Source organism: Lissotriton vulgaris, chromosome 3_1 (genome assembly GCF_964263255.1).
Source record: "Lissotriton vulgaris chromosome 3_1, aLisVul1.2, whole genome shotgun sequence".
In the NCBI taxonomy this organism is placed as follows: domain Eukaryota; kingdom Metazoa; phylum Chordata; class Amphibia; order Caudata; family Salamandridae; genus Lissotriton; species Lissotriton vulgaris.
The window spans coordinates 349,872,759-349,895,632 of record NC_141689.1 but is presented as its reverse complement, the minus strand read 5'-3'; the positions used below and the strand labels follow the sequence as shown (position 1 = coordinate 349,895,632).

At 48.1% G+C, this 22,874-nt stretch overlaps 1 protein-coding gene across 2 annotated transcripts in view; it reads left to right on the top strand.

Moving 5' to 3' along the window:
- RICTOR (RPTOR independent companion of MTOR complex 2) overlaps positions 1 to 22,874 on the top strand; it is a 1,569,237-nt gene that overhangs the window by 1,430,140 nt on the left and 116,223 nt on the right. For both annotated transcript variants that reach the window (XM_086960557.1, XM_086960556.1), the window contains one exon: positions 15,323 to 15,446. In XM_086960557.1, coding sequence (XP_086816683.1) covers positions 15,323 to 15,446 — 124 coding nt within the window. The remainder of the gene's footprint in view (positions 1 to 15,322; positions 15,447 to 22,874) is intronic.

Genomic DNA, 22,874 nt, shown 5'->3' with positions numbered 1-22,874 from the left:
CGACGTTCTGTAGAGAGGGCGCAGTTGGCGTTCCCTAAAAATATGACCGCCTTCTGCGCCCAATTGGACAGAACCTCCGGGGAAATGGGGGAGCCTGATACTTTGGCCTCTTCTGCCATATCTAATATTTTCATCAGTGGGCCTATAGTGTCCAAAAGCTTGTCTTGACAAGACCGCCAAGAACGGTCAATCCCCTTTCGAGGGTCCTTGACAAACTTCGCCATAGAGGTGTCCATTTTGCCAACCAATTCCGGCGTCATAGCGACCTTACCCTCCAGCGTAGGACGCGGACACTCCTCCCTCAGACAACTGCGGGCTTCCTTCTCTAAGGGCTTGCGAAGGCGTCCCGCCACGAACTTCGCGACCTTGTCTCCAGGCGCCCAGGCCGCTGACCTCGGATGGATGATCTCATCTGGGTCAATCATGCCTGAGGAGTCCTGGGGTAACTCAGCCGCGGAGCCGGACGGTCGCTAAGACCGCACAGACTCCTCATCATCGTCCGTGTCTGCAGGGGAGAACCCTCCCGGGGAAGGAGGGGCTGTCTCCGTCTGGACTGAAGGTCCCGGGGCCGGGAGCGGCGCGTGTGTAGGCTCGGAAGCCTTAGCCAAAAAAGCGTCCCTGAGGCGCTCAAAGGCATCCTTGTCCACACCTTGCGCATCCCCAGACGCCTCGTCCCTGCAAGGCTTTTTAGGCGCGGGCGGGTTGCCCTCAAAAAGTGTGGGGCTAGTTACAAAACCCACCTGCGCCGGCGCTAGCTTCGCACATTCCTCCACTATGTGGGGCGAGAATCTATCCTCCATAGGCCCCACTATGTCTTGCACACACCTATAAATGGACTTCTCTACAGCCGCATAAAACTCGTCATCCCCCAGGTATTGATGGGACTCTTCCTTATCCACATAGTAACATTCCGCCGTCGTCCTTGATACAGGCCTAGGCCATGGGAAAAAGGAAAATGACGTGGACTGGCTGTAGGGGGCCAGGCAAATATGGGGTAAACTGGCAGTATGAGGCTAGGAAATGTATGCTAACCAGAGGCCAGCAAGTGTTTTGGGCCTGGGGAACCCAGGAGACAGAATCGAGGCAGCACCACCCCAAGCGCGCAGACCCTCAAACTGGACTGGGTCAAAGCCGCCTCCCTGCGCGCCTGAAAACAAGGCAAAGAATGCTGGCACAATGAAAGTGGCTACACCGCCACCGGTGCTGTTTTTACTGCCCGCAGGCGTCAGCGCGGTTTCCTACCGCAATACGGACCCCGAGGGGCGTAAGCAACAGGGGAAATACAGCCCTTAACCAGGGCGTCACGGTGAGGAGGATCGGGAGGCTCCGGCGCTGCTCCTGTCCCCAGCGCGGTTCCCGTGAGAGAGTGGAAACGGCGCTGAGGAGAACGAGACTCGATGGCGCCACCTAGCGGTCTCTGTCACACCGCTAAAGAGAAAAACAGGGAAAATCGCGTAAGGGGCGAGAAACGTCCCCACGATATCAGGGCTCTGAAAAGGAAAGTATTGCACACCCTATAAAAGAGCCCCCAATAAAAAACGAAATAGCACAAACAAGAACCCCCACAATTACATAGCAAAAGTGAGAGCATGCAAGAGAAGCACTTAACTGGCTGCGAAGAAAGAGGAAGGGAGCACAAGATGGTCGCCCTACCTTAACTGAGTGGACATTGTAGAAGGACTAATGTATTGGACTCTTGGGAGTTGTAGTTTGTTTTCTTACATTTGGAATCTTATGGTGTTCATCCCGCTGTTAGGAGAGGAAAAGACAGCATTTTTGCTGTTTGGTGCTTTTCTGGGCTGCTATGATTTTTTATGTGTAATAAACAGCGAAGAAGGAAAAGCATAATCTGAAGCCTCCGGTCCTGACATAGAATCTAACACTAACTACTGTTTCATACAGATATATCATTACCGAATGTAAGTAACTTGTGCGTTAAGAGGGATGGCCATTTTGCTCGCTCTGTTTTGCAGGATTTTTTGGTCTAGTCAGGTGGACACCCTACTCCGGGAGAGGTACGGCTTTGGGAATCTATTCAAAAGGTGAGGAATCCAGAGGCAGAAATATCCATCAGAAGAACAAGTTACTTATCTTCGGTAACGCTTTTTCTGGTGGATACAATATCTGCCTGTGGATTCCTCACGGTCCCACCCGCCTCCCCGTTGTCCACCTGTTTCTACCAAAAAATGTTTTATTTTAATCATGTTTATATTTTTTAATAATGAGAAATACTTTTCCTTTGCAATTTCTCTTTGTCTTTATTGATTATGCATTTGTGATTTTACATATGTGTATATGTGATATGCTATGTATATATTTGAAAATGTGTCGGTCTGCCTTTTGTGGCTCCGATGACGTCCTCGTCGACGTGGTAGAGCTAGGAAAGAATTTTCATGCGGAATGCTGGTGCAGGGGGTATTTAAAAGGTGAGGAATCCACAGGTTGATATTGTATCCACCAGAAAAAGCGTTACCGAAGGTAAGTAACTTGTTCTTTTAGCTAAATTAGAGATGTGCAGGGGATTCTGGGTAAGAAAACTGATAGATCCAAGGCTATCTTTTGGGTAGCCTGCCAGCACTTTAAAAACCACAGACAGTGACCCTTGGAGTAAAGGAGCGATTCCTCTGCAGCCATCAGGCACAGCAAGCAGAGTCTGGTCTAACGCCTTGCAGCATCCTGAACCGACCGTGACACAAATCACCAGAAGGTTCTCGTGCTCTGGAAGGTCAGATCGGTCTCCCCACTGTCAAGACACTAGCGCCAGCCAGAGCCGTGCAGTACCAACCCCCGGGTTACCGGACGCCCTTACCAAACACCAACAGTGAGAGTCAGTCTGGATTCCCACTGCATCGAGAGCAAGCATTATTCGAGGGATGTTAGCATTGCTGATACCCACTTCGAGATTGGCCCAGCTGCGTGGATTTTGTTCTTGGCTGCTGTTTGTCCCTGACTGTGAGGTGTATCTTTGCACGCCCAGCCAGTCAGCACCTCTCTGCTCCTGAGCCTGGGTCCCAGCCAATGGCTGTGCACCTGTGATTGATGACCCCTTGCACCTTAAGTCCCCGTTTGGGAACCCTTAGACTTGCCTGCAGGTCCCCATGTGCAGCCTCTTTACAGAGGACCTCTCTACTCTGTAGCGCCAGCTACCAACCTCACAAGCACCCTGCTCCCGGTAAAACCCAGGAGGTTCCAGACAAACTGTTGGTAGTACTTTGGACATTGGCCCACTACAACTCTGATCCCAGAAGGTGAACAACTGAAACTGACTGTACCTACCTTTACCCTTCTTTGATTTTCCCTTCCATTTGATTGCATTGAATGTATAAGTGCACAACTTTAAAAGCTTGATAGTTTTGAATGGTTTATTATGGCAAAAAGTACTTACCTTTGAACGAAGCTGTTGGTTTTAAACCATATATAAAAAGAAGTGATATGTATTTTAATTGGTTGCAGATTTATTCTTTGAGTGTATGTCTCATTTATTGTTTGTGAGTACAACAAATGCTTAGCACTACCCTCCGATAAGCCTAACTGCTCACCCACATTACAACAAAAGAGTGTTAGTATTATCTACTTTAGCCTCTGTTAACCAATTGGGGGTTCACTGGACTCTCTGCACAGTGTACTTCATTTTAGTACACTATATGGAGAGCTAGCTACCTACAGTCTCTTACCCTTCTGACTGTGGCTTCAAGACCGACGTCTGCCCTGTGGTTTCAACAGAACTTTCAATCAATTGCAGTGTCTGCTCACTTTCCTTGCTGCGCAGATGTCAATCTGTCGGGGCAGGCTCCTTTTCCTTAGACTGCTGTCAGGCTCTAGGTACCAATAGCTCTTATCTGGCTCGCCAAAATGTTGCTCAAATATGAATTTTCCTTGAAAAATAAAACAAAGACGAAGCGGTTGGCAAAACAGGTGCAGTTGGTTTATAAACACTTTCCCTAGGAGTTCAACCCACAGAAATGGGTCTGAGGAATGTCTCAAAGTACAATCAATTCATGTGTGCCTCTATACTGTTTTGGGTGCAACAAAAGTACATCCGGTGATCCTTCTTTGGAAAAGAATGTGGGCCTTGTCTGTGGAGTCATAAATAAATGGTTTTCGAAAAAAAAAAAGATATGCTGTCCCTGTTACCCTCAATCAGTGAACTTTGAATTAACTGATGTTTAAAAAAAAAAAGTTTTGTACAATTCTTTTAATTTTTGTATAAACTAAGTACATTGTTATGGTTTTAATTAACTAAAACAATAAAGAATTTTTGAATTTGGTTTTTGCAAACAAAAATCAGGTGGCTCAACCTTGCATGGACACAATGTGGGCCAGTACGTAGTGTGTCCAGATATCCGGCATGAGGGGCACGTGATTGTTGCGTGTACTGTGTCCTGATTGGCTGTGTGTTCCTAATTCTGTGTGGCATCTATGGTGTTTGGGAATGCGTTCACCCCTCTGACCATGTGTGCTTTTTTGGGGCCAATTTCCCTGGACCATTGTGGTGTCGCTGCACTTATCTGGGGGACGGACCTGAGCTGCCTGTTTGTCTGCTAGTGCCACCCCACCTTTGACCGGTTAATCAGTTACCGTGGTCCTAGGTTGCAGATCCTACTTGAACACACATTTTTGTGTCAGGGTTGAATGAGAATACATGATGAGCGAATTTATCAATAGCGATGGGATTTCTTTCATATATGCTAGTGTAATATTGTAGAAAAATAGGATCTTTCTGGCATAGATAATCCCACGTTTTGCCTAGTGTCACTGTGTTTTGACTGTAGTTCACTGGGATCCTGCTAACCAGAACCACATAGGAAGTGCTCTCACCTCTAAATGCTGTTGATAAGTGCTTTATACAGCCCACAATTGGCATACCGGGGTACCTCTGTAAGTCCCAAGTATATGGTACTGAGATCTCCAGGGCATTGGTATACCAGGGATCTCCGAAATGACTGCAGCATGTATTGTGCCACCCATGGGAGTCCATGCAAACTGTTTGCAGAACTGCTATTGCTTGGTCCATACACCTTTCACTTTAGACATAATGTTTTCCTTACATTCTGGTCACTGTGGGGCAATCATTATAAGTATGTAGTGGAAACTGGCAAGTCGAGATGTCAAACTACATAACTGCTGCTCCAAATCTGACCATGTATGGTATGAAACATGTTTGATTCATGCAACTACACAGATTCCAGTGTTAGTTGCATGATATCATGTACTGGGGCTCCCTAGAGGACCCCCACAATACCTACCTGTGTAGCCTTACAGGGTCTGCCTGCCAGCCACGCTGCTGCACCCCTAAACAGTGTTTTGCCCGTCTGCTGATGAGCGTAACTCAGGCAGAGGAAGCTGAACAATAGATTTCTGCGAAGGAGAGGTGTGGCCACCTCTCCTTTAGAATTAGGTGGAATGGGGGCGCTTCTGAGTGCCACCAGACTGCATTGAAGGGCACATTTAGTGCCCTTCTTGCATAAATCAGTTTTTCCCATTTTAGGAACCCTTGACTCCCGCTCTGGTGCAAAACTACACAAAGAACACCCTCCTGTCCAGCGTCTCCCTAGGGAATTGCCTAGAGCTCCTCCAGGTGGCCACTTGATTCTGCTATGCTGAATCTTGGCTCCTGGGAGCATCTGACTGGCTAGGCCAATTGAGTAGCGTACCCGACCCCCTGATAGGTTGGTCACCACAGAAGAGGTCCTTCCCCGTTTTAAGATTACTTAAGGACTCCCCTGAGGGTGGGTCCTTAGATTTGTTCGGACAATATATTCAAGGACAGCCTACCTGTCTTCCTGAGATCGTCGAAAGACTCTTCTGCTGGTGGACACTGGAACTCTGCTGTTTCTTCGAGCAAGAACTAAAGAGAAGATTGTTCTCGGTGGGCAGACTCCAGCTGCATCTTTGTCTCCATGCTCTTCAAGTTTCTGCTACTCCGTGGATGTGCATCCTTTGTGTCAGCAGGGACTCTGCTTGCATTCAAGCAAGAAGGAATCAACTTTCGAGTCATTTTCCAGCATTCACAGACACCTCTATGTCGACGACTGGTTTGCTGATCCTGTTGTCCCACAGACATCGCCCGGCTCTGCAACACAGGTGGTGGTTTGTTGGTTCTCCAGAGGCCTGACCAGTGTTCCCTGCAACTTGGGCGACAGTAATCCCTCTCCAGCCAACATGAACTGCCTCCCTGTACACTGTCTGTTTGCCATTGCCAAGGCTTGTTGGCTCTCTTCAAAAAAGTTCTTTGAGCTCCAAGAAGCCCCAGCCTCCAGCATTGCACAGCTCCAAGAACGACGTCCGTCCTGCATCCTCTGCACTTCTGAGTGCTGCAAAGGCTTCAGTGTGACTCCATGTGCTTGCTGCCAGAGGGTCCTCAAGAGGGCTCAAAAGATTTCTGCTGGTTCTCCTGCATGCTGGGGGCCTGACCTGACTTACCCTTGCTAGGTTAGTCCCACAGACCTTGCTGGTCTGCATCCACATATCTTTATCTTCAACCTGACTGTTGCAGCTGCCAAGGCTTGTTGGTGTTCCTGCCAGACTCTGACCTTCCTTCATTCCTCATCCGTCATGGGACAGCCCGTGGAGGGCTCCTGTGCCCCTGCATCATCGCCTGGGCTCCACAGCTGCTTCCTTAATACTGTTGTGCTGTAGCAAGTACCTCTGACAAGGAGTGGTATTGTTCTCCTGCTCCTCCTGGACATCTCCAGGTGGTCTGGACTCTGTCCCCTCTGCTTTCCGGTACTTCTTGCCCAGAATTCACGTTTGGGTTACACCATCCTGGTCCAAGAGTCGCCACAGCCACCGGACTTCTAAGATCCTCCATTGGTTCTTACGGGCGGTTCCATCACCACTTCGCCCCTATACACCCAGGCTGCCTGGTGTAGGTATCCTGGTTCCCTGGGTATCCATGGGTGGGGTGGCTCTCCAACCTCCCTTGATCCATTTGGTGTCCTCAGTGTCCTTTGGAAAGGTTCCTGAAACAAGAAAATACAAACTGTGACTTATCCTGTGTTATACTATGGAAGTTTGACCCGATGTAACCACTCTGCTCCCGGGTGCCTTGGGGTACCAAGCTACTCACCTCTGTAGTTTCCTTGCTTTCCCTGGACTTTTCCATCCTTGGGTAACAGTCTTGTGTTCGAGGCATGTGGGCTGCTGAATTCATATCTGTGCATAGATCGCTGCCTAGTGTTTGGTCCGGATGATTGCACATTGTTGTCCTGGAAGAGTCTTCGAAGTATCACGAGATAGGTGGCTCCTCCCCTGGACTACAGTGCGCATGGGCATCCTCTCCATCCTCAGATTGTTTTTTTCCGCCATTGGGTTCGGATGTACTTTCTTGACTCAAGTTCGGAATCGATATAAAAAACTTTTTCAAGGCCTTCGGGGCGTCTGTATTATCTTTCGTTCGGTGCCAAGTACTTGATCCAGTTTGCCTTTTTTCGACACCAGGCCCCAACAACGATCGACGATGGAACAGAGCCCGTTCAAAAGATGCCCCGTTTGCAACTCCAAATACCCTCACATTGAAGTGCACCCAGTGTGCAATAAATGCCTATCCCCAGACCACGACGAGGCCAGCTGCATGGCCTGTTCTAGGTTCAGGTCGAAGAAGACACTTCGGCGTCAACGCGCCGCAAGACAGTCGGCGCAGAAGACGGCGCCCGACCTGGAGAACATCTTCGAGGCTGATGACGACGAGGGCGTCGATGAAGAGGATCCTGACCAACAGTTGGATCCTGCGTCGGAGCAGGACTCTATCTATGATGAGGACGAAGAAGAAGACTACGTCCTTGAGGAAGACGCCGTCGAGGTAGGAGACGACGCAGAGGCCATCGGAGCCGTCGAAGACGACTCAAGCGATGAGCAAGGCCCAGCCGCAGTTGCGGGGCCCAATACTGACACTGTACTTTCTAAGGCTCAGGTCGAGGCATCGCCGGAAGGCCTTAGCCAAGATCTTAATCCACATTCTATAGCCCCGCGTCAAGACCCGGCTAAGAATATTTCTAATGAGCCATCGGTCGATCAACCACAATCAGCGGTGAAATCAAAACCGAAACCGACAGATGCTAAATCGAAACCGAAACTGATAAAGACAGTCATCGAATCGACGGCTTCGGTGTCATCGGCTCCAATCAAAACCAAAAGTGTCATCGACCCTTCGGGGTCACAAGGGGGCGTCGGCCCAAAGATCGGGGCGCCGAACCTGTATCTAGGCTCAACGTCCAAAGATGGCGACACTGGCAAAGGACTCAAGGCTAAGAAGACTTTTGATCCGAAGCTTCCAGCCTCCAAGCCAATAGTGGGCAAGGCCTTCGAGTCGAAGATCAAAATCAACCCGAAAGAGCATGTCACGTTGAAGCAGAAGAGCGTGCCTGCTGCGCACCGGGAGCTCGAGTCGACGCAAGGCCGCAAGCACACTAGTGATCAGACGAAGTCGGTCGGATCGAAGACAGCGCCGCCCTCGAAGGTCGGTTCGTCTCCAATGCTTACGCCACCAATCAAGTACGGACTGCCCCCGACCGCTCGGCCCAAGGCGTTCGAGCCACAAAAAAAACACCAACACAGCCAAAAAGATGTTGGTAGTGTCCAGAAATCAGCCCATTGAGGAGGCCGTGGTGTTCCAAGCGCCCTCCTATGACAATCAGTCAAAACTATTCATCGACTCGGATTCTGGCAGACTCACTATTTACAAAAGAAAGATCATTCCAGAAAATCCTTTGGAGTCATACAAGATCCCACTCAAAAAGAAAAGGGACTCTGCCACCTCACTTGTTCTTTTTGAACCTGTGGAGTCCTATGGACAATATGCCTATTCTCCCACACGTACCAATGAGGATGTGGGGAGGGTTACAATGAGGAGGAATTTACTTATCCTAATGACACAGATCAAGAAGAACCTCAACCCTGGACTGACCCTGTTGACCCTTGTGAGCCACACACCACGCCTGACGCTCAGTCCTATACCGTCAAAACCTCGCCTACTGAAGATACTGTTGCGTTTAACGCATTGATTGAAAGGGCAGCCAACAACCATGACGTGGAAATGCACGCTGACCCAGTGGAGGAAGACTTTTTGTTTGATACTTTCTCGACTTCAGAAAGATCAGTAAAGACATTGCCTATGCTAAAGGGCGTCCTTAAACACGCTGGTGACATTTTCAAGGAGACCAAAAGGGCAAGGGTTGTAAACCCAAGGATTGAAAGGAAATACCGGCCTGCGCCTCTAGATCCTACGTACATTAAGGGCCAGCTCGCATTGGACTCCCTAGTGGTGGCTAATGCTCGTAAGAGAGCGAACTCTCAGACAAGTGGTGATGCTCCTCCTCCGGAGGAAGCTTCTAGCAAACGAGTAGCGGCTCAAGCGGCAAATATTTAGAGGATCTCAAATACACAGGCCGTATTAGCCACATATGATAGGGCTCATTACGACACGTTAGAGCAGCTACTACAACACCTGCCTGATGCTTATAAGGAGGGAGCAGAAATGCTGATACAGGAGGAGAAGCTGATTTCAAATGCATCCATTAAATGTGCGCTGGATGCAGCAGACACGGCAGCTAGCGCCATCAACACAAGTGTGATGCTTAGAAGGCATGCCTGGCTAAGCATCTCTGGCTTTAAGCCAGAGATCCAAACAACTTTACTTAATCAGCTGGTTAACCCAGACTTTCTATTTAGTCCTGATGTAGACACAACCCTAGAAAAAATTAAGAAAGACACTGAGACAACAAAATCCATGGGAGCTCTGCAGTCACAACAGTTCAGGGGCGGTTCCTTTCGTCGCTCCAGTAACAGGGGAGCCTCTAGAGGTCAAGCATCACAGCAAGCCCAATACAACAAAGGGAGCACACAGACCACCTATAACAAAAACAATAGGGGTGGATATCGTGGGAACAGCACCAAAGGCAGAGGACGAGGAAATAATAATGCCAGATCCTCTGCCACCAATAAACAGTGACATCTTGTCACTGCCCCCAGACCATGTAACACCGGTCGGGGGAAGACTTCAGCAGTTCCTGCCAGTCTGGGAAGGCATTACCTACATTTGCTGCTGCGTCTATGGATGACACAGCAGCAAAAGATGCACATCAACCTGTTGGAGCTGATGGCAATCTTCATGGCGATGAAAGCGTTCAAATTGCATTTGTGCAACAAAGTTGTGCTGATCCGGACGGACAACATTACTGCCATGTATTACATCCAGAAGCAGAGAGGGACACACTCTCCACAATTGTCACATCTAGCCCAGAGCATGTGGAAGTGGGCCATTCAAAGAAACATGTTCCTCATGGCGGAACATCTCCCAGGCAAGGACAACCAGATGGCGGACCTGCTCAGCAGGCACAGCCATCAGATGCATGAGTGCGAGATACATCCCTCAGTGCTCCAACCGTATTTCCAGCAGTGGGGTCATCCAGAGATAGACCTATTCGCCACAAAAGAAAACACAAAATGCCAAACCTTGGCCGCCAGGTTCCCACACCCGCAGTCTCAGGGCAATGCGATATGGATGAACTGGTCAGGCAGATTTGCGTACGCTTTTCCTCCAGCACCACTCATACCGCTAGTGGCACGCAAACTGCGGCAGCACTCCATGACGCTCATCCTAGTTGCTCCAACATGGGCAAGGCAGGCGTGGTACACCACGTTCCTAGAACTTTCAGTAGTGCCTCACCAACGACTGCGACTCACACCCAGTCTACTCACTCAGAGCCGTGGAGACATTCAGCACCCAGATCCGCAACAGTTGAGCCTTGCAATATGGCTCCTGAGGTCATAGAGTTTGGCTACCTAAACCTGCCCCCTGACTGTATGAACATCATCAAGGAGGCAAGAAGACCTACAACCAGGGCGTGCTATGCGGCAAAATGGAAGCGATTTGTCATTTATTGTTCCAATAATTACATAAATTCGCTAGATGCATCAACGCAAAACATTATATGTTATTTGTTACATCTATACAGATGCAATCTGGCAAATAGTTCCATCAGGATACATTTAGCTGCAATGGCAGCTTATCTTCAGAACAGACAGCACCTTTCCCTTTTCACGGTGCCGGCCATTAAAGCGTTTATGGAGGTACTCAAAAGAGTGATTCCTCCCAGACACCCACCCACCTTCACCTGTCTGGAATCTGAACATAGTTCTCACCAGACTAATGGGACCACCTTTTGAACCTCTTCACTCTTGTGAAATACAGTTTCTGACATGGAAAGTGGCCTTTCTAGTAGCAATCACATCGCTAAGAAGAGTTAGTGAGCTTCAAGCCCTAACTATTCAAGAGCCTTTCAAACAGATTCATGCTAATAGGGTAGTGCTGCGAACCAACCCTAAATGTATGCCTAAAGTGGTGTCGCAGTTCCACATTAATCAAACCATAGAACTGACCGTTTTCTTCCCAAATCCAGATTCAGTAGCAGACCGAGCACTGCACACACTGGATGTTAAAAGGGCGCTCCTGTACTACATAGACAGGACAAAAGATTTCAGGAAAACTAAGCAACTGTTTTTTGCCTTCTCTCCACAGCACAAAGGCAACCCCATTTCCAAATCGGGTATAGCCAGATGGATTGTTAAGTGCATACAGATCTGTTATCAGAAGGCTAAACGCACATTAACAGTTCCCCCCAAGAGCGCATTCCACACGCAAGTTAGGGGCATCCATGGCTTTCCTAGGTAAAATTCCTCTAGAAGATATATGTAGAGCAGCCACATGGACCACCATACATACATTTACCAAACACTACTGCGTAGATGTACACTCCAAACAGCAAGCTGCTGTAGGACAGGCTGTTCTCAGAACTCTTTTTCAGACTGCTGCATCTGGCACGGGCAACCACCGCTAAGGAGGAAACTGCTATTTATTCTATGCACAGATATGAATTCAGCAGCCCACATGCCTCGAACGGAATATGCTACTTACCAGTATGCATCTGTTCTTGGCATGTAGGGCTGCTAACATTCATATCGCCCGACCTCCTCCCCGGTGCCTGTCGCAGCTGTAGCACTCAGAATCATTCTCAGGCATGGTCTTCACTTACTATACTATGCTCCTTCTCTGCCACAATGGCGAAAAACAATCTGAGGATGGAGAGGATGCCCATGCGCACTGTAGTCCAGGGGAGGAGCCACCTATCTAGTGATACTTTGAAGACTCTTCCAGGACAACAATGTGCAATTATCCGGACCCAACACTAGGCGGCGATCTATGCACAGATATGAATGTCAGCAGCCCTACATGCCAAGAACAGATGCATACTGGTCAGTAGCATATTCCTTTGGTACTTATCTCTTATATCATACTACTTTCATAGTATATGATTTGGCCCCCCTATAAGGCCCCATGTGTTTTTCTATGCTACTTAACTGTTTAAAGTATTTTTTGTATGTATTTGATATCTCCGGGTACGAGATATACTAGGTTAGCTATTAGTGTTGTTATAATAAATACTACAGTATTTCTGTAAGCATGTGTTGTTCTTTCTTGTGTGAAAACTTTACACTCTTCTGAATAAGCCTTAGCTGCTCTCCACAGCTACCGCTATCACTAATGTTTGTCTGGACTCAGTGCCTCACCATAGTTGGACACTATACTGAGCCAGCCGCCAACAACCATCATAAGCATTAGCATAATTTTTATCGACATCACCAATATGTAAGTCACCCTTGTGGCTTGCCCAATGAGCCCTAAGGCAGGGTGCTGTATGTTAGAAGGTGAAATATTGTTAATGGAGTGCCATTGAGTTGGGTAACAATAAACATCTGTTATTAAGCGCAAATTACCCTTGAGTGAACGTGCGCTTTCCAAATACAAGTTATGTTAGAGTGTACTTTTGCATGCTTCAGCAGTTAAAACATTAAAATTGTGTTTTTACTGCTCAAAGGCTAGTAGCTCATTACCAAGTGTAGAGTTACAGGCTGTCACCCCAGCCCTGATACCTTCTGAATGGGATTACTAAGTTTAGTACTGTTTGGTATCAAAGCAATCAGTGCATTATATCCAATTTAAGTTAAATCTAATTTAATATCACTGGTGGTCAAAGTGAAACTTGAGAAGTTGCCCATGGTTTTCACTGCCAGTTTACTGTTGTACATGGGGCTTGTCCTGCAGACTTCTGTTTGCACTCCTGGGGACATGTGCTGACAACTCCAATTAAAGAGCAAAATTGGGGCCTGCATAGGAGAGAGGTGTAACCTCCCTAATGCGTGAAGCCACCAGGTGTTAGCCCAAAAGTCGAGCTTCAGAGGAGAATGGTAAATAGTTAACACTTGGGCGAGGGGCTGATCTATTGTTTAGGCAGACAGGCTGGTATTGGTGATAGGAGAGGAGAAGACAGTTATCAAATTGTTTTTTTCAGCAGCGGGTAGCCCCTTCATAGCCACGCCTCTGGGGGTCCGCTAGGGAGCTCCTAAGTGTCAAGAGAAGGGTGTCAACATGTTGGGAGTGGGCAGAATGGTGTATCCTGCGATCGCCAAATGCCACACTTTCCACAAAGTTGCCATCAGGAGGGAGGGAACCTGGTCGCCCATTGGCTACCAAACCACATCCTACCCTGGGCACTTTTTCTGAAGATAAATAGGGCACCCTGGCCCCAAGATCTCAGCTCCCGACCGACTTGGAAGAAGGACCGATGTAGGACTGCCCTGCTGCTTCGAGGGACCAGCAAAGAGTGAGTGCACCAACTAAGAATGCACCTGATTACCACAAAGAGTGGGACTGTGCCTTTCGTATCCTGCTCAAGGAGAATTGGTCTCTAGAGGCCAGTCAACTCAAGAGAACTTCAAGGGCCAACTGACTGGCTGCCTGTTCTCAACACAGGGACACAGCAGTTGAAGAAGCCAGCTGGGACAAGTTGGTAGCCCAAAGTCTTCCAACTGCTATCTCTGCCACTGTGAAGCACAGAAGACCAACTCCAGATGCACACAGTTACACCGGAGTTCGCTGATCCTTGGAGTGCTGTCTAAGAGACGCTGGTACCCTCAGAAGGGAAGTTATCAACCCAGGAAAGATTGGCCTTTGACTGTGACAGCGGGCAACTGGACTTCGGCCAGACCAGAGAGGACTTTGTTGAATGTCGACCCTTTAGCCAGAAACCCCTCACTATCATCGTGGCCCGAGGAACCTCTGCAGGAAGACCCCTCTCAACTGCATCGCATCCACAGTATCCTTAGAGTATCTTCAGCATCCTTAATTCCTTGCATCAGGACCACTCTGTATGAATCCATTCCAATCTGGATAAAGTATCTGGAACTGCTGAAGGACGGCCTCTTCTGTGAAAGTAATTGTTCTTGAGGACATTGCTTGTCCCCATGACTAGAACCCTGCTGGGGATGGCCGCCTCAAGTGCTTATAACCCACCGCATTGACACTCACCTAAGTTTTCAAAGAAAAAGCTTCAAAGTGTCCAATTCGTTGACTTTTCCAAGGCTTGTTTGCAGTTGAGGGAAATTGATATGATTTAATATTACCTTAATACCAATATCTCTGGAACCTTCTGGTGGATGTTTTTCATTCTAGTGTCTAAATTCTTATAAAATTACAGCCCAGTTTTATAAATTGGTGTTGGATTTCTTGAGTGTCATGGTGATTTCTTCCTCAGTTGTTTTGGTGCTGATTGAATGCTTAACACATGTTCCTCTGTATAAGCCTTGCTGCTCAGTGCCGCATCTACCCAGGGTTGAACTGAGGGTTTTACAGACGAAACCTTCAGGACCTGAAGGGGTTCGTAAGTGTATTACATGGTGAGGTTGCACAACCACACCATGTAATGCACCCCATTTCCTCACAAGACCTTTCAGTTCAAAGAAGATATCCATAAAGAACAGCTAAGTAAGCACCTTCCACTTTTATTTTTGATTGACTGAGTCTGAGTATCGGGACTAGGAGCATTTTCAGAAATGATTTCAGTTAAATTATGTACCATATAAACTGCATAAACGAATAGAACATTACGCTACCAATTTACAAGTACAGATCTTGCATTCCCTCTGACCTCTTCTAAACTAGTTTTTTTCTAATGTATGAGGCAGTTGATGGCAGGTTATCAGTATCACCTAGGAAATTGTGTTCTGAATGGAGCAAGGTGGACTGTTACAAAGTAACTTCTGGTGACCTTGAGAATGTCTGACTCTACAAAAATATCTTCTGTGTTCTTCTTGAGTTACATTTCTAAAATCCATCTGTAACTAATATATTAGTTTTATTGAACACTAGTGCCTGTGATGATCATTGATACTTCTTAAGGGATATCATTTCCCCATAAAATTCTACAGCAGTGTAAAGTAAACTTAAATCCAAATTCCAATTAAAGTTGGTCTTCTGTGTTTCAAGGTGGAAAAACAATTCCAGAGGATACACCTGTATGCCGTATTCTTTTAAGAAAAGAAGTGCTGCGACTGGTCATTAATTTGAGTAGTTCTGTAGGAACAAAAGGCCATGAAACTGGTCTTCTTACGTAAGTAAAATATTCTTTAAATACACTTGTTTATTCTAGAAATGCATCTAACCTTGTATAAATGCACTGTTTGTCTTTCATAGTCACCACAGCAAATTATTTTACCCAGTTTACAGATGAGCCGTTGCCCAATTCCAAATTGCACCCAACATAAGAGTTTTCTTCTGCAATTTGCCGCTGGTAAAACCTACTGCAAATGCAGGCAGGCAGTGTAAGTCACAGACTGTGCAGATTGCACACCCACTACCCGGCTGTAGAGGTCTTCTGATAGATACATCTGCCAATGGATTTCTCACCTTGTGAATATCCCCTTGCGTCAGCAACATTCAGGAAATTCTTTTCGTAGCTTCGCACCGACGTGGACGTCATAGAGACACGGCATCGCACGCGACTCCGCTGACGTCACCGACGCCCATAATAGGCCCACGCCGGCGTGATGACATCAGTTCCCTTTTTTCCGCGTCGTCGACGCTAACGGTTTCGGGAATCTCAGTAGCCAACTGGTGACTTTGTTTCCTTAATATTTGCTTTTTGCTTCTTTGTTTCTTGTCTCTTCGCAATTTCGATAAAGAAGACCGGCTTCAAGCCCTGCAGGGAGTGCGGGAAGATGATGTCCATAACGGACCCGCACGAGGACTGCATCGGGTGTTTGAGCTCTGATTACGATGTGGATGGATGTTCATCTTGTTGGAAGATGAACCCGAAGGCCCTGAGAGAAAGAGAGACCAAACTCCTGGTAGCGAAGCTGAAGGCTGGCAAGGGAAAATCTTCGAGGTCTCGCTCTCGTAGGGCGAGGTCGAGGTCGAAGTCAAGATCCAGATCTCGAGAGGAGTCGACTTCGAAGTCCCCTTCAGACCATGCATCGAAGTCGAGAAGGAGACATAAGAAGAAGAGGCATGAGTCCAGACGTCATTTCGGTAAGGAGTCGGGCTCGAGGTAGAGGTCGCCGAAGAAGGTACGTTCGAAGGTGGTCACGCTTGAAGTCTCGGATCATGAAGGTGAGGCCTCACCTGCGGAGTCGCAGGTTCAGTCGCCGGCTCAGACTTCGAATCCGTCTCCGGCGCCGTCCCCGGCCTGGGAATAGGAAGAAGTTCATGTGGATGTGGATTCTGCACCTGTCGAAGAGCCGACTCCGAACCTTCCACAAGATCAGCCTGAGGGTTTTCAGCCACCCTTCCCAACCCCAAGCCAGAACCCATCAGCGTTTTTAAATGCAATGTATGGCGTCTTTACAAGGGCGTGGTACCCCTCTGGCGCACCTTCGGGTCCCATGGGTCCTCTGGCTTTCAATTTAGGAGTCCATCATTCCTATCCTCCTGCTCCATTCATGCCCTATATGCCGGCTCTGCCGCCGCATTGGCAATTCCCGGCTCTGCCGAGGTCGCCCAGATCGACCTCGAGAGCATCCCACTGGGCCATCGAATTCGATACCGGCGTCGATCCCGACTCCGTTGGAGTCGTTGGTGGATCCGACTGCGAAGCGTGTAAAGGAGAGATCTATAAGGGAGGCACAACGCCTTTTGGAAGAGCAAAGGTATATAGAATCACATCCTGATATGGAGGAAGGTGAACTGGAGGAGGACTGTTTTGAGGATCTGGCTGACGCTGGTAGCTTGGATTTCTCTCCAGAGTGGGAGTTGCCTTCAGGCTCAGATGCACCTTCAAAGGACGTCCAGCCCTATCATGTAGTGATGAGGAAGGCGGCAGAACTTCTGCAATTGACTTTACCAACGGTGGAGTTTAAGTCCAATATTCTAACAGAAGTTTTGCATTCACCTAGCTCTGTGATGGAACCATTGCTTCCATTTAATGATGCCTTAACGGAACCTATTATGGAGGTGTGGAAAAAACCACTGTCAGCTCCTGCAGTATCTAAGAGTGTGGCTAGAAGGTACAGGGTTGCACCTGAAGACCCTGCTTTTCTGACGTCTCATCCATCACCTGAGAGTCTAGTCATTCAAGCAGCCTGTTCCAAAAAGAATGTGAGTGCCTTTCCTCAAGTGCCCGGTGATAAAGAGGCAAAGAAACAGGATCAGGTGGCTAAAAAGACCTTCTCCTCTGCAAGTATGGCGTTGAAGTCAACTAATGCCACTTGCCTAATGGGGAGGTATGTGCATGCCCTTTTGGATACTATGCGTACTTTAGCTCCTAAGATCCCTGATGCCAACAGAAAGGATTTTGAGGAGGTATTATCAGATGCACAGGCTGCAGCACGCCAAGTGATACAGAGTGGTCTGGACACTGCAGACTCGGTGGCGCGTATCATGGGCACGGCGGTTGCCACTAGGAGATCGGCTTGGCTGAAATCTTCAGACTTTTCGGCAGATGTTCAGGCGGCCTTGCTGGATCTGCCGTTTGATGGATCTGGTCTCTTTGGCAAGAAAGCTGATACGCCCTTGGAGAGATTTAAAGAAAGTAGAGCTACTGCTAAATCTTTAGGTCTCCAGATAAGAGGTTCTTCGGCCAGGAAGTTCAGAGGTTTTGGACGCTCTTCCTTTCGGAATTACCGACAAGGTCAGCAGCAGCAGCAGCAGCAACAGCAGCAGCAGAATCCCTTGTACGGATCTTACAGGGGAAAGCAAAGAGCTCATCCTTGTGGACCTCAGGCCTCTTCCTCCTCCACCTTCTCCAACCCCCCAGCCGTAGATCCGCCATTCTGGATCATGCGGGTCCTGTGGGGGGTCGGCTTACCCACTTTCTACGGGATTGGGAATCGGTTACATCAGATCTTTGGGTTCTCAATCTCGTGGAAAATGGGTATACCTTTCCCTTTCGGGAATTCCCTCCCAATTACCCTCCTTGCCAAGGTTTCTGCGCGGAGGAACATCTGTTGCTTCTACAGGAGGAAGTGCAGACTCTATTAAGAAAGGGTGCGGTAGAGGTGGTCCCAGGGCACGAAAGGGGTCAGGGATGCTACTCCCGGTATTTCCTGATTCCCAAGAAGGATGGCAGACTTCGTCCAATCCTGGATCGCAGGTTCTTGAATCTCTATCTGAAACAAGAGAAATTCAAGATGCTCACCCTTGCTCAGGTTCTTCAAGTGCTGCTGGAAGAAGACTGGATGGTGTCGCTCGACTTACAGGATGCGTATTTTCACATCCCAATCCTGAAGTCTCACAGGAAGTATCTCCGTTTTACGGTGGGGTCGCAACACTATCAGTTTGCGGTCCTTCCTTTTGGAATTACTACTGCGCCTCGAGTCTTCACCAAGGTGATGGCGGTGGTGGCAGCACATCTCAGAAGGTCGGGGATTCCAGTATTTCCCTATTTGGACGACTGGCTAATCAAAGTGGAGTCGTCGGAGAGAGTACTCCAGCATCTGCAATAGACAACCCAGTTGTTGTACAGCTTGGGTTTTTTGATAAATGTACCCAAGTATCACCTGGTGCCCTCCCAGCGCATCCTGTTCATAGGTGCTGTACTGGACACAACTGTATGTCGTGCATTCCCTCCTCCTCAAAGGATTCGCGACATTCAGGAAATGATTCCTTTATTTTTCAATGGAGCGGTCGTTCCAGCCCTGAAGGTCCTTCGCCTGCTCGGTCTGATGGCTTCATGCATTCTGTTGGTCAACCATGCACGCTGGCACTTGAGGGCACTCCAGTGGTGCCTCTGCAGGCAGTGGTATCAGCACAACGGAGATCTCAGGGAGTCAGTGAGGATCTCCAGAGAAGCTGCAGCGGATCTGTCTTGGTGGGGCGTGGAAGGCAACCTGTCTCAAGGGAAGGCTTTTCATCTGCCTCCTCCGGTGGCCACAGTAATAACAGATGCATCCACTCTAGGTTAGGGTTCTCACCAGGGGGACCTGGAGGTCAAGGGTCTTTGGTCTCCAAGAGGAAAGGTTGCTTCATATCAACCTTCTGGAATTGCGGGCGATACGTTTGGCACTCAATGCCTTCTTCCCTTCCCTTCGTGGTCGGTCAGTCCAAGTCCTGACGGACAACACGACCACGATGTGGTACATCAACAATCAGGGAGGAGTGGGGTCGCAGTGTCTCAGCAGGGAGGCTCTGCGGCTCTGGTCCTGGATTTAGGACCATCAGATTTGTCTGATGGCAAATCATCTGGCCGGAGTTCTGAACGTTCGTGCGGACACTCTGTCGGTAATTCTCGGCCTACCACGAGTGGAGGCTCCATCCGGATGTAGTTCACGACATCTTTCAGATGTGGGGGAACTCCTCAGGTGGACCTGTTTGCCACTCACGAGAATGCTCACTGCCCGTCTTTTTGCAGTCTCCAGTATCCAATGCAAGGAGCCTTGGGGGATGCGTTTCAGTTGTGTTGGGGAAGACAACTCCTTTACGCGTTTCCCCCCATACCTTTGATTCCTCGGGTTCTGAAGAAGATTCGCCATGACCGGGCCCAAGTCATATTGATTGCCCCCGATTGGCCAAGAAGGGTGTGGTACACAGATCTTCTCCTCCTCTCCTCTCACCCGCCGCTCCGTCTCCCTCTCAGGGCAGACCTCCTCTCTCAGATGGAGGGGCAGGTTCTACACCCCCACCTCCAGACATTACATCTTCATGCCTGGAGATTGAACGGGGCAACCTGAATTCCTTTTCTCTTCCACACAATGTGGTGGATGTCATTTTATGGGCTAGGCGTGACTCCACTAAATCCATTTATTCCTACAGATGGTCCAAATTTGTCACCTGGTGTGGAGGGAAGTCTGTAGACCCTATGAAAGCCCATTTATTTGATATTCTCCAATTTGCTCTCTCTCTGGCGCAGCAAGGGCTTGCTGTTGCTACAGTCAAGGGTTATCTCTCTGCCTTGTCGGCATTTCTATGTTTGCCGGACCAGCCGACCCTTTTCAAATCTCCTGTAGTCTTAAGATTTTTGAAGGGTCTCACGAATAAATTCCCTCCTACTCCCTTTATTGTACCTCAATGGGACTTAAATCTTGTTTTAACATACTTGATTGGTGCTCCCTTTGTGCCCTTACACAAGTGTCCTATGAGGCTTTTGACTTTTAAGACCGTCTTCCTCGTTGCAATTACCTCGGCAAGGAGGGTAAGTGAGCTTCAAGCTCTTAGTTCCAAGCCCCCATTCTTGACCATTCATGCTGAACGAATGGTTCTTAGGACCAGGGCTGCTTTTCTCCCTAAGGTGGTGACTCCCTTCGACCTAGGACAATCCATTACCCTCCCTACCTTTTATCCTCCACCACACCCTTCCAAGGAGGAGGAGAGATTACACCGTCTGGACCCTAGGAGGGCGGTGAGCTTTTACCTGGACAGAACTAAAGACTGTCGAGTGGATGACCAACTCTTCATTGGATTTGCTGGCTGCAAAAAAGGAAGAACGGTTCATAAAAGAACTCTTTCAAGATGGATCATCCTCTGTATAAAGATCTGCTACTCTTTGGCCGGTAAGGAGCCTCAAGAGGGTGTAAGGGCTCATTCTACAAGAGCTAAGTCGTCAACCTCTGCATTGTCTAGAGGTGTTCCTCTAGAGGATATTTGTAGGGCCGCAACTTGGTCCTCCCTCCACACTTTCGCGAAGCATTACTGCTTGGATAACGAGGTGAGAAGGGACGGCCACTTTGCGCGCTCTGTCCTCCAGGATTTTCTGGTATAGGAGAGTGGACACACTGCTGTGGGACTCTATTCACAAGGTGAGGAATCAACTGGCAGCTGTATCTATCAGAAGAACAAGTTACTCAAGTTACTTACCTTCGGTAACGCTTTTTCTGGTAGATACAGTATCTGCCTGTGGATTCCTCACTGACCCACCCGCCTCCCCGTTGTCCACTCTTCTATTACAGAGAAACTGTATTGTGTTTGTTTTATGGTTAAAGAAAATGTCATTTCGAATGTTTTCTTACATTTGCTTCACACTGTGTGTGTGCTTCCTTGACTTTCGTGTACTGTGTATACTATGTATGTTTCTACTGTCATTGGTCCGTCCTTGTGCTTCGAAGGCACAAAAAAAAGGGCGGAACTGATGTCATCACGCCGGCGTGGGCCTATTATGGGCGTCGGTGACGTCAGCGGAGTCGCGTGCGATGCCGTGTCTCTATGACGTCCAAGTCCACGTCGGGGCGAAGCTACGAAAAGAATTTCCGAATGTTGCTGACGCAATGGGATATTCACAAGGTGAGGAATCCACAGGCAGAAACTGTATATACCAGAAAAAGCGTTACCGAAGGCAAGTAACTTGTTCATTAGTGGGCCCTCAATTTCCACCAATGAATTGAACATGTTATCACTGTTATCAGACCATTTGCAGACAAACTAAAGGAGGGTTTTGAGGGTTTGTTAGGCAGCACAGGTATGGAGTAACTCCATTCATTTTTTTTCAGTGTCTTGCTATTCATTTTAATTAAGCAGCATAATGTTTAGCTTAACAACTGAGCAAGTGTGGAAAAAAAGTAACTTCTAAAGCTTCGTGAAAAATGCCTCTGGATGTTTTTGTCTTATCAACATAGGATGAAATGTTAGCCACGAGAAAATGAAAGCCATGTAAACATATTTCTGATAGAGATGTCCAACCACAGATTCCTCACCTTTTGAATATATTACCAGGCGACAGACTGGATCTGGAAAATATTCAGCAATATCCCTGCACACCGGTAGCTCTCCATCAACGTCATTTCATGCTACTTGGGTTTGTGCCGGCCTGTAAAGGTGCTACCCTTGCGCACTGACATCAGTTCCTTTCTTTCTGCACAACCAGCTGTGAATTCTGAGCTACCCCTCGTCTCTCTGAGACGTTTTTGACAAAAACACTACCAGTGTGCAAAGGAAAATGTCACCTCCTATATCTACAGGTTTGAAGCCATGTTGGGAATTTTCCTAACCGATATCTGTGACTGACTCAAACGTGGTTTGCTTTGGTGCCTGTGGTCATGCATCTTTGACTAAATGTGCACTGGGTTCCTGCTAACCAGGTTCCAGTGCCTGTGTTCTTTCCCAAAACTCTTTGTTTCCACAATTGGCACACCACTGGCCTACCTATAAGTCCCTTGTAAAAAGTTCCAGTGGTACGAAGGGCATTGTGACCAGAGGGGGTGTCTAAGGACTACAGCCTGCATTATGCCACCCTAAGAGACCCCTCGCCAAACACACTGCAACTGTAGCCTGCATATTTTGGTGCAGCTAAAAGTGAAGAGCCAACCTGACACACATCCCTGTGTGTCAGGCCTACTAGCATTGCAAGAGGCATAGGTGAGTTACCCCTACAGCCGGCCTTCCAGCCTTAAAGCAAGGTGCACTATACCTCTTGTGAGGGCATAACTGCTTGAGCAGTTGCACCCCTATAGTGTATTGGCGCTCACGTGAAATTTGCCTTTTGCTGACCTTTTTAAAAAAACAAAATGTATTGGCATTTTCAAAAAACGATATGTTACAACATAACAAGCCAGCATAGTATCAACGCAGTGCAGGAGTTAAATTAGTCACAATATATACAGTACATAGCACATCT